General features: G+C 45.4%; 1 protein-coding gene across 1 annotated transcript; it reads right to left on the minus strand.

Moving 5' to 3' along the window:
- Positions 1-228: 228 nt before the first annotated feature.
- INPP5B (inositol polyphosphate-5-phosphatase, 75kDa) lies at positions 229-11,083 on the minus strand (the record flags this gene model as incomplete). The annotated part of the gene is made up of 17 exons (XM_010083219.1): positions 229-644; positions 953-1,064; positions 1,341-1,468; positions 1,849-1,933; positions 2,314-2,427; positions 3,014-3,249; positions 3,407-3,569; positions 4,216-4,326; positions 4,891-5,026; positions 5,545-5,654; positions 5,820-5,931; positions 6,447-6,634; positions 7,342-7,458; positions 8,123-8,237; positions 8,642-8,743; positions 9,462-9,632; positions 10,990-11,083. Coding segments are annotated over 17 exons (2,219 nt in total), but the record flags the coding sequence as incomplete, so codon positions are not given.
- Positions 11,084-12,715: the final 1,632 nt, after the last annotated feature.

Below are 12,715 nucleotides of genomic sequence, written 5' to 3' on the forward strand. Positions count from 1 at the left end.
GCAGCCCCGGTTACAGGAGAACTATCGCCCCGAAATGCAGCTGCACGACAAAAAAAAAAATAAACATTTCTTCCCCAGGTAGCATAGGCTGAAAGCGGAGCACAAAGGGTGAGGGCTCCTGGGTGCTCCCAGCTTCCCCGCAGCAGGGACAGGCCTAGGCCTCAGCATCGCCACAGACCCGGGGGCCTGAACAAGGGGCAGAGGGGCGAGAAAAACCCACCCAGTGCCTTTTATTGAAATAACCAGGACTTAAAAAGTCTGAGTTTTAATACAAGTTAAATAAAACACAGTGTAAATATCAGCTTTTACCGTTGCTTGTCTACATACAGCTTATTCAGAGTTTTGATATACTTTACAGCTTAAACAGTGACGCCTCCTTCAAAGGGCCTGATCTGTACCTTCAAAAACAACAGATTGTATAAAATACCGTGATATTTTTTAAAAAGCTGGTATACTGTACAAAAGAAATATTTTTACAGTAATTTGATATCTAAAAAACAGATTAGCTGCATCTGAAATTCATAGCAAATTGTCTTCTCTCCAGAGGAACTGGTGGATAAAGTGCTGAGCTTTCCTCTTTTCACTTATATCAGGTGTAGGATGTCCAGGAGGAGGGCGAAGTAACAAGCCACCAAAGATACTAGCTGCATTAAAAGAACAAAAAGCCACAGAGGCACCCAGTAAGAGCCAGTCAGCAGCAGGACAGCAACACCAGTGCAAGGGGGAGAGGGCCTGGCTGCAGCGCGGGGTAAGGTAAAGCTGGTGACCCAGGCATCTCAGAGTCACTTTATGTTTTTAAGGCTACTGCAGTGGCTGGTTTTCTATGGACTGTCTGCTCATTAGTAAATGCTTCAAAACAGTAGAGGCCAACTGCACTCACTGTGGAGAAAGGTGTTTTGTTATGCAAACTGCAAAGCCCCTCTGAACAGAATGGTTATTTTGCTCGCCTTACCAAGAATATTCACATCCAAATGGTTTTTCCCTGAATTTTTCAGTAGTTCTCGTAGAAATGCCATTAGATACTCAAATACATTTTTGTGGCACTCTGGCAGGTTAGAGATAATCTGAGGAGAGAGAGAGAAAAAAAAAAAAACCAACATACCACAACATTTATATCAAAGATATGGTCAAGGCTTAGCAGCTTTATTCTACTATCAACATCAGCCTCTCTGCAAATACTATCAGGTCTTAGTAACCGAGAAGCACCAGTTCTAGATCCTTTCTATTATCAGATGATTAAGTTTTTGAGAGCAAAAACCTGTTACTGGTTTGGCATAAAACACTTTGCTTCCCCTCCCACCAGAATTACAGAAACAGTCTCACAGTGAAGCCGGCAATACCTGGCTGCTCAGCAGGTAGTTGCTGGCACACTCCAAACAGCTGCTGTAGAACCTGTAGCAGATGACGGGTTCCGGCAGGCTTTCCAGGAAGAGCAGCAAGGCTTCTGCTACCGAGTGGTTGCTGCCGACTGATCCAAAGACTGTTAAGGAAGAGGCAAGCACAGCATGATCTAGTTTTTGTAGTATTTCTGCTGAAACATTAACCTTTGCTTAGGTGCCCAAGAACTCCTCCTATTGTTCACAGCTTTGAGTTAAATCACTTGACTCCACGTAGCAGGCTGTTTCCATTGGCAGTCAGAAACTTGGGTAGTTCATCAGCATCGCAAGGACTGAGCGGAGGCATTCGTGCTGATTACGAGGGTAGCGAGGAGCTGGAGGTCTCGGTTATCCCAAGATGAGAGATGGTAATTTAAAAGCCACAGTGGAGCACAGAAGACTGATAAAATCTTTTTGAGCTTTGATCACTAAGGCACAGTGAGCCCTACTGGACATCAGTGTAAAAGGATACAGAGGGTATCGTGCATTCCTTTGTCCAAACAATCTCGGATTTGCTCAAATTCTGATCTGAGGCCTGGCTGCTGAAACAGGTCCTCCTGAAAAGGTCATTAGTCAGTCCCAAGGAAAACAAAAGTGATTTGGGTAAACAGAGCAACGACATTATAATCTGGCTGGAAAAATCTCTCCAAACTGGTAGTTACCAACACAAATCCTACCACAAGCAGCTCCAGGAAGGCTGTGGCACTGCAGTAGAGAGCAGTGCAGGACAGCTGCTGATGCACGCTGCCCACAGACAAGGTCACCACCATGGAACAGTGCAACCTGGGGCACCAGGAACACTCATCACAGAGATGTCCTTTATCTCTTTGCCATTGGCCAAACATCCACCGTTAGCAATAATTGCCATTACCAGTATCTTCTTCAAAACTAAACCTAACACAAATTATTCAGTGTTTCCAGTACAAACACTGCCAACCTGCTGGGAAGCATTGCGGTACAAGTGATCCACCATCATCCACAGCTCTTTCGGAATGTCCAGAGGCTTTTCAGCTTGAACAGCATCATCGCTCATTTCTAGTGGCATCAGGGTCTGCGAGAAGGAGGTGTGGGGAAAGAAAAAAAAAAAAAAAAAAGAAAAAAAGAGAGAAAAGTAGCTAGACAAGTTCTTATTCAACTCTGCAAAAATGCTTCACAGAGCTTATACCTCAGAATTAAGACTTGTTCAGGACCTGTGCAGCTTCACTTACCAGTCTTCATACAAGACTTGTACAAGAGTCACATTTATATCAAAAGTCCAGACAGAAGAAACATGGTCTCACAAACGTGCTTCACATACACTCTGGTCTATGGAAACGTTACATCATGCCTCACGCACGCACACACACAAAGGCTCCAGGGAAAAGGTCCACGTTGAGAGGCTGCATGTCTTTTTTAAATGTGCAGGCAGAGGAAATGGGATCTTACTTTCAGTGCTCTCTATATGAAATGGGTTGGTTCATCCCTGTGAAGAACTAATGCAAGGTGTGAAGATGGTGCACTGGAGAGCACAAGCTGTATCAGCATTCTCAGACTACAGACCAGGGAAGCGGAAGAAAGCTCTTTAGCAATAAACGGGACTCAGTTTCTAGTTTTAATGGTTCTTGTGGGTTCAAAAGGGAATCTTGTCCTTAACTTACAAGTTTCCGAATGGATTCTGCTGACATGTCCTGGATCGGTTCCCTCATGTAACACAGGGTGTGCAGGGGAGACCCAAAGCAACTTGGCAAGTAGTTGCCTGTTACAGACAGAAAATAATCCTTCCCTCTGTCAAGATGCAAGACCAAGATGTCTTCAAGTTTTTCCTCTCCAGAGTTTAAGCGTGTAGCTGTTGATTTATTAACAAACACCTCCAACTCAATTGTGATCTCAGCATCTGCCAGAATATGATAAACAAACCCGTGCTTAGTTAAAAAAGGTGTTAAATCAATAAGCCTGCAAATAGGCATAGCGTTCCCAAAATAGCAGAGAGAACTGAGCCAGAAGGTGACAATATTAGCTCATTAACATGAGATGAACAACGAGGCGCTCACCTGAGAGCAGAAAGCCCTTACTGGGATTAGCAATCAGCCACTCCTTGCAGTAGGTGTCCTCATCTGGTTTGCTGATAAATTCGAACTGGCAGGGCACTTGCCCATTGCGGATTGTGAACTTCTCTACCTGCAGCTGCATGTATTTAACATCCTCAAAATGGAACTAGAAACAAAGGTCAGGCAACATCATCAGCCAGTTCCACCTTGCCAAGCACCAGCAGCAATTCCTGTCCTGTGGGTTAATCATTAAGCAGCGAGATGCCCAGATTAACCCTCTCGCTCCCACATCCCACCTCTTCTGGGATTACATAGGACTACATTTGCTCACTCTGTACGCTGAAGTTGTTTGCATCAGTGCACCCCTTAAAACAAATGCTCCCCTCAAACAGCCTCAATGAAGCTTGAGAACAAGATAGCTGTAGCTTCAAATGTCTCATTTGCTTATCTTTTTTAGTCCCCAACACACAAAGCAAATGCCAGTTTTGTGACCTCCAAATCCTTCCCATTTTACACTGCATGTTTCAAACAAGTCAGAGCAAGGGCCACAAACCACCCTTTTATTCCCTCTCCCAACCACAGGGAGTAGCACACTCTACTTTTCAGCCTGGTACTGTGAATGGAATTTACCCGCATCTAAGTAGAGACAAATATTTCCAGGGCTTGTAAACAGAGAACAGTTGGAAGTTAAAGTACTCTACTTCTTTGGAACCAGACCCCGGGGTCTAGAACTCATCTAATTCTACTGCTGGAATACATTTCTGGGGTTGCTCAGTTTCACCAGCGAGTCACAGCCCACGAACATACCCTACCTCTCTCTGGGAGAGGGTCACCGAGGGAATGTTGGCATTCTCCAGCTTGTCCAGGGAGCGCACTATTTCCTCAAAGGCTTTTCGATAGAGCTCCTCATTCACAACCTTCACCTGAAAAGGACACGCACTGCACCAACCAGCATTTACTGTGCCTCACAGGAGAGCAGTGACACAGCTGGACACGCAAAGGGATTTGTGTACTAGCGTATACAACACATTGCCACTAATGCTCCAAGATGTCCTCAGGATCCACCAGTAATGGACCTTGCCATAACCACCTAGAGAGTTACCCAGTCAGTACTAGACCAGCATTCTTTTTGCCTAAGAAAAAAAGAAGTTTGACAACACACTACCGTGCTGTCAATGATATAGCATTCCTATGTGAAAAATATTAGGAAAATAAGAAAAAAGGCAAAAGAACACTTCTGAAAAAACACCTACAGATATTCATGCATTGTTCTGCTTAACTGAAGTACCACTTAACAAACCTGAGCTTGCTATGAACAACAATCCTATCTCAGTGTCTCATCTAGCCCACCTTGTAAGCCACTGTCACGTGGGCCATAAAAGCAGGAGGAGAGGGAAACGAGCTGGGGAACCTCCCTCCTCCTTCCCCCTCTCCCCACACAGAGGACAAGGTCAGGGAGTCATTTCCTTCAGTACTGATGCACTTACCCCAATATCAAACACAGAGCTAACTGGCTTGTGATCGCTGATCCTCAAAGCCATATGGCTGCGGTAGCTCAGCTGAGCAACGTTCTGCCCTCTCCAGAGGATCCGATCACACCATGCTGGGACACGGCACTTCTCACTAGAACAGGGGTAAAAAGGACCGTTTGCAGGCACGGGTCAGGCAGAACACGGCTCTCCCAGACACTCGGTGTTTTCCTGACGTGCCCTGGAGCTAGCTCTCTATCACAGCAGTATTTTCCACTGTTTCTATGAGTAGTTATAAAAAGTTTTATTGTCTACTATTAAATATCTATCAAGCTTTACTTTCTACTTCTTCAAAGATGCAATTCTTTGTCTTGTTCATTTGATACAATTAACATACAAAGCAATACTCAGACGTGCTTTTGACCCCAAGAACCATGAGAAATAAGAACTCAGGCTCTACATTTAAAGTTCACATTCCAATTCTTTTTTTTTCACTGACTGCTGCACACATTTCATCCCCGCACTTGAAGCTGATATTCCCGGTTTACTAAGAACAGGTCAGCCACTCTGTGTAGTGCCTTAGAAGTCTGCAATTCTTTTTAGCTTTGTTTTTACTTCCTTCAATGATAACGTTAGCCATTGGTAGCATCACATATGAGGCAACCACCATACCTTGTGTCCCAGTCATCACAGCCAGCATCATATTTGTATGTTGGCTGGAAAGAAATCTCTCCCTCTGTAAAGCCTTCAAAGACTGCATTTGCATTCATTTGCTTCTTTAGCTATGAAAGAAAATAAAAAGACAAAAAAAAAATTTTAAATAAGCTCAAGCACAATTCCCAGTGAGCCAAAAGGGAGATGTTCAGCACTGAGAAGGCCAAGGAGTGGGTGCGCAGTTCCTGAGCAGCACCCTCAGCACCACCTGCAGGTGGGTGAGGCATCAGTACCTGGTCATACCGGCAAAGCTCCAGAAACGCCTTCTCATCGACAAGCTGCTTCACTTTTGCCACATCCAGTTCCTCCAGCCGATAGTTGAGGTCACCCAACCACAAGATCACACTGAAAGAGAACATACACCACAAGTCTGCCAGAGGCCAGGAGATGTCCAGAACACAAGCTGGCCTGAGCTGGGAGCTGCTAATCTCAACATGAGCAGATGGCTGCTGTGTCTGCTTCTCCATCAGAGTGCAAATAAGAGTGAAAACTTGAAAGAGAAGCTACCTTTGCTGTTTTTAATTCCTGTTCTGCATATTTGTCACTACCTCTTAAAAACTGGGGCTTCTAATACTCCACATTGACTACATCCCACAACCCACTGGGGAAATCGGTGCATATTATTGCCCATTCCCACGTCATCCTTGGAAATAACACAAGGCCTGGAAGGGCATAATGCGGGAAGTGACTTGTCAGAACTGTGTAAGTGACCGCTCTCAAAACCAGGGTTATGGTAAAGCATTTCCGGCCCTTCCAGGCTGACGGGTAGGTCACCAGGCACCCCTTCACACATCCCAGTACATTCGTAAGGTTCTTCCTTGCTGCGTGCAGTGATTCACACAGTCGGAGGGGAAGCGTACTCGTGTTTGCCGATAGTGAGAGGGGGCAAATTTGGATCCGATTGGCAGAACTGCATCCGAGAGCAGATGTCTTTGAAGTCCTGGTTCCTCCGCTCATATTCCTCCATGTGAGCTGCAAGGTGAGAATTCACAATGCACACGCTGGTGTTATGGAATTTAAACCTTATGGCAACACCACCTTTGTTACCCTGAAAGATACAGACAAAGACGTTGGGTCAGCGGCTTCTACACAACAGGGGAACCCACAAATGAGTTACTAGCAGTGGACAAGCCAGAAGACACTGAGGCAGATGGCATAATTCCAGAAGAAGGAAAAGGCTGAAAATGACAATTTGTGATAACTACTTTGTGAATTTAAGTCAGTAACTCATGTGAGGGTTGCACACAGCAACAGAACACAGCAAGCAAGCACAAAATTGTAAATGGAGGAGGAAGCACATGGCTTTTAACAAGTCAGAGCTGCAGTGTTCACATAAACTACATTCAAAGGGCACAGACTTGTTCCAATGGTGTGGAAGAGCAAGAGGCCAAGAAGTCCTCCTAAAGAAAACTAATCTGGATAGACAGGTTTCTTCTGCTCATGTCTCCTCGTGTTATTTGCTTTGGGCAAAATCACAGCCAGCACCAAAATCACATGAGAGCAAGGCCCCACACAGCCCAGCACATGCAACCAGAAAAAGCCTTCAAAGAAGATTGTCCCTCAAGGTCTTTGAGCCTTTGGGAGCACATGGCAATTCCGTCTAGCAGCGCCCTGAGCTGGCACAGGGACAGGACTCTGCGATTCTAAAGGCAGCTGCATCCCTTGGCTGGAGGAATAACTGCTGCCCCTAAGGAGAGGGGCTCTCTGGGGCTCTTCTAAATCTCACCCCTTCTCATGCACAGTTGCCATTCTTACCATCCTCCCCATGATTCCAGTTCCCACAGTCTCAGTTTCCACCTCGGAGATGTTCCAAGCAAGGTCTGCTTTCACATACAACAGAAGCATGATTCCCACAAGCCGCACAAGTTTCACCTGAAAAACAGATTCTATTTGGTTAAATACCAGAACGGGAGAGGTTTGACGAGAGAAGGCACATCGCTCCCCAGTCCAGAACGCGGGTCACCAAAACACAGATGAAGCAAAAGAGAGCTCCAGGCTCACCTGCTGGACCAGCTGGGCTCACCGCACAGCAGCACTCCAGCAGCACAGCCCAGGAAGGAGTCACAGACCAACACCCCAGGACACAAAGCTGAAGCCCAAAGCCAAACCTACAGCACAGGCACAGCCCATGGAAGGAGCTTCCCTTCCACAACAGTGACAAGAGACAAGGCAGACCCAAGGAGCAGGAGCCAGGACATAAGCAGTATTCCTACCAAGATACCTCACAACTCATTCCACCATGCATTGTGGAGACAGACATGGAAGAAGCTACAATACTTCCTATTCTCTTCCCATAAGATAGGGGGGGCTTCCTTTATGCACGGACACCTCGCTCTGGTCTCTCGTCCTGTCCCTGCCTCAGCACCCTGCGCACCAACACTGCTACTGCACCTTCAGAGCCCTTCGGGCTGAGCAGAAGCCTGCAGTGAGTGAGCCTCTGGAAGACACAGCAATTGAGAACACGAAAAAGCAAAGGGAGAAGAGGCCCAAGTGGACAATGATTCCACACTCAAACCTCCCCAAAAGCCACATTTACCTTTGCATATTTGGCATCTGGGTGCAGACTATCAGTTACAGCTTTAAACCATTCTTCTTCCTTCGGTGTGTCATTGAAAAAGAAGGCTTCTTTACTCAGATCAAGCTCCTGGAAACTGTGTTAGGAGGAAGGAACCCATGGATGCATGCACTTGTTTATAACTCTCCAGCCCTTCACTCTGGGAAAGAGCTACATCAGTTTATACTCACTGAATTTATAATTGCAAACTCAAATTCAGTTACTGTGATTTCAGGGGTATGTTAAATGTAAAGCTAAATTACTATTAGTATTAAATTGAATGGCATTAAAGATTTTGTAGAACTGTAGGGGCAGAGAGTTCAAACACTACCAGAACTTCAGCCCTTTCAGGCTGTGCAAACACACACTCTGAAGTTGTGCAATGGAACAAGGCAAGGCAAACATTCCTCAGCTGGTGTCTTGGCTGACACCTCCATGCTGCGGATTCACAGGCAGGCAACCCACAGTCAAGGTGTGGAAGGATGGGCCAGAGACACTCACCCCACGCAGTAAATGTCTGGAGGCTCAGCATCACACCTCAACCAAGGCTGGAGGCTTTCTCTGGGTGACTGACCGTTCACATTGTATGTCCCAACAAAAAATCTGCAAAGGAATTAACCAAATCCCAGAGCTGCAAACTGTAGAGCTAATGGAAACAGCACTATTATTAACCCAGGTATTTAATACTATATATAACTATTTAGGAGTAATATGTTTCCGGGGGGAATTAGGAAAATGTGACAAAGTTTAAATCCCTAAAATGATTTAATATTACAGTAGCATCTTTACAGACGTTTTACAGAATGACACACATTTTCATATATAGTAGATTAAAAAAAAAAAAGACTAGAGCTGTGCAGTAGCAGTTTGAAATGATAAAGTCATAGAATGACATGCATAACAGGATTTCAACCACAATAAAGTTTCTGGTCATAATTATGTATTTCACCCAAGCTCTTAAGAGCTTACTGGAACAACTAGATGGATAAATAGTGAACAGAAGCAGTGAGAGAGAAGGCCAGAGGGGCACAGAATTGATGCATTTCCAGACTCAGTCTGAAATAAGCACAGGAAAAAGTCATTTCAAAAAGGCCACTTTCTCAGTAAGAACCACGAGGCAAGCCTTGACAGAGATGTGCATGAAATTCTCTGCTGATGCCTAAACGAGGAAAGCAAGCTGTTCTGGAAAGCACGAATCATTCTTTTCTACCACATTTCCTATTTGCAGGGATACTAGCTGAAATAACCAACATGAGTTATTTTGACAGCTTGTGCTCACTGACTTACTCCCCGCAAAGTTCTTCTCCAGAGCACTCATTACCTGAAGCTCTGGATGTGTGTGTAGGAATCCTCCATTTGTACAAGCTGAGTTTTAACAATAGTATCTCTTAGTCCAAAGTTTGGTTCTGATAAGACTGAAGCCTTGCCTGAAGCCATCATGCTGGAGGACTGAACCGTTTCAGTTGTCACTTCAGGTTTGAGTTTGTTCTGCCTGCGAACAAAAGCAAAGCTGCATGATGAACCCAGGATACACACACTCCCTAAGCAGCTTATTTCTGCCACCCAGGCCTTGATTCGCATTTGTCTCTCTGTTTCACCAAGGATAATCAATGTTTGGGATAAGCAAACAAGACTGAAATGAGCATTTCTTAGAACAGTTCCAATCTCTAGATAAAACCAGTTTAACGAACTGGAGCAAACTGTTTTCACTGACCTGGTGCAGCCTGTTGATTCAGAGCAGGCCTTACTCACCCTGGGTGCTGATACAGAACCTGAACACATTTCCTGCTTACCGGAGCAAGGAGATGCAAATCTCATCTCCCGCTGCCTCTGCTAGGCCCTTTTGACCTCAGCAGTGGAATGAAAAACTGTTTGTTTAAAAAGCGTTGTGGTGGAAAACTCCCAGCTCTGCCTAGAAAGGATGCAGCACAGAGTGGGTGGAGATAGAACTGGTTTTATTTAGTATCTGGTGGCTCTGCAAACTCCTTTTGCAACAGCAATAATGCCACAGCTTGGGAGTTCCCACAAGCAAGCGGGTGGTATAAATTTAAGGTCAACAACCTGCACCCCAGTGCCAAGGTCAGCCCACAGACAGACTTTGAAGGATATGCAGCAGGGTCCACAAAGTCCTGGGAAATGGAAAATGAAACTGTAACATTTAAAGACTGTATCTATGAGACAGGATGGCCCTAAGCCAGAGCTCTCTGAATTAAAAATAAACAACACTAGCAGGTCCCATCCCACTGAACAGCAAAAACATGCCCACACAGGGGACTAGCAGGACTGCCTCCGAGAGCCGGTGCTGAAACTCCCGCTGCAGTTTTGACAGCTTGCTTATGCTAAACTTTTTTTCTCTCCTAACTAGAATTTGCAGATTATCTTTTCAAAGAGTTGCTAACTTCAGCTCCAGATCCCACCATCTCTGGGGACTGCAACCGACACCGTCACTAGCAGATGGAACTAGATAACGCAGCCGCAAGATTGCTCGAGCAACTGGCACCAGAGAGACCAACTTCCCCACTCAGTTCCCAGCTGCAAACCAGGAAGCCCAGACAGAAAGCTCCCTGCACTTTCTTTTTCTTCCTCTAGACATCAAAGCTCAACAACCTGCCCACCACAGTTCATTCCATCCACACACAATCACCCAGAAGCACCCAGAACTTTGGTGCCACGTATATTTACTGTCACTATGCAGAGATCCTCTGTGGGGTGGAGGCATAACTAAACCAGCAAAGCAACATTGCCACCACTTTTACTCCTCACTAGACCTTCCACAAACCGATGATGTGCACAGCTCTCCCTTCAACTGCTTTGCCAAACCTGCACAAGAAGCAAGGGAGATACCGTACCTGGGAGCACTTCTGTCGGTGCTGTCGTGGCTCCAGTTCTGACTAACTGCAAGCTTTTTTCCATTCTGTTTGACGCCTTCAGAGCCAACCACTTCTGGAAAAAAATTAGTTTCACGTTAAACACAAAGTATTCTTTATCATCACACTTATGCAAACACTGGCAAAAAAGGCATGAGTAGAATATGATTTAGATATGTGTGGAGAGACAAAGTGCCCTGCAGTCTCTCTTTCCGTATCTGATAGATTTTGCTTATTTTGACAGAACTGTTCTGTGACAATGCAGCTTCCCCTCTAGAAGAAGAATTTACACCAGCATGCCATGCAGCCATGGAGAGCAGCAGAGCGTGCTGCTTGCCTGTTGCTGGAGCAAGTTGCTGTTGACTCTCCCTTACAGCTAAGCCAAACCAGGATTTAGCACAAAATCCAGGGTTTTATCCTGGGAACTCAAAAAATGTATGTTAATAACAGGTTTTTCCTTTCTGAAGCAAGACAGGAGGTACAAAGGAAGAAAAAGGAAAAAAAAAAAAACCCAAAACAATACCAAAAGAACCACATAACCATGTAAAGGGTTTCTACCTATCTGCAAACGCATAGCAAAGCACAAGCATCTCCCCGGTCAAGGCAGTGCAGTACAGAGTCACAATACGAACCCACCGCACCTCGGCAGAAGCAAGTGCCTCAATGCAAGCTGCACGTTCCTAAAAAACAACAGGGCAGCTACCAGGCAAATATAACTAAATACAGGTTTGACACTAAAACTATGCTTGCAAAATTTGACCAGTCTTTCAGCATTTTGTTTCAGTTTGAGACGCACAAACAGCAATCCCAAGACTTAGCTACTTAGCACACAAATCTAACGATGATACAGAAACTGCTCTTAAGATTATAAGGCTCTAGTCATCCAGCTGAGCTTCTCCTTCAGTGAGCACAGTCCAGAAAAATTAAAGTGTTATTGCTGTCATGGTACATTCTCCGGGACAAGAGTGCAAACTAGAAACAGAACTTGAAGTACTTTATCTAAGCACTCGGAATATAAACAACCTGACAAGAAGTGGCCATATTCTCAGCTTGGAAAACCTCTCCTGCCCAAGAGCCCTCTGAGAATAAAGACTGTGTAAGAGGATTTATCAGAGGCTCGTTGCAGAAGAGCACGTGACTCAAACCTCATTACAGACCACACAGCCAAAGTCACGTAAAACTGAACGGGAGCAGCTCAGACAGGCACTGCGGAGGGGTCTCGGTGAGCTGGCGCGGGGCTGTAAATCTTCTCCAGAGGCGTTAAGTACTTCAGCAGCGCTGCCTGAGCCTCTGCAAGTTCTCCCCATAAAGACCATGCAATGTATCTTGACAGTGACAAGAGCCAACTTGAACTTTAACAGGTAGCTGTGACTTTGGTAACAGGAAGGCAGCGGGGGGTCAGGGTTTATTACCCATAGAGGACAATGCCGCCTGCCAACGTGCTGCAGGCACCAGTGCCAGAATGGCGAGACTTGCACGCCCGCTCCGTGCTGCTGACCCGGCTGCTACGCCATCCAAAGATCACAGTCATGTGTCACACTTTGCATCCTAACCTCATTAGCAGAAATCAGCTTTAGGTGGGATTCTCCTAAAAAATAAATTAGCCCTGGAAATGGGCTGTTTCCTTTAGATAAATTCTGTACGAACTTATGTTCCAAAACACCCCAAGTGATAGCAGAGGGCATTTTCTTCTGCCAGTATAAGGTGA

This window comes from Pterocles gutturalis, unplaced genomic scaffold (assembly GCF_000699245.1).
Source record: "Pterocles gutturalis isolate BGI_N339 unplaced genomic scaffold, ASM69924v1 scaffold26190, whole genome shotgun sequence".
NCBI classification, from domain to species: Eukaryota; Metazoa; Chordata; class Aves; order Pterocliformes; family Pteroclidae; genus Pterocles; species Pterocles gutturalis.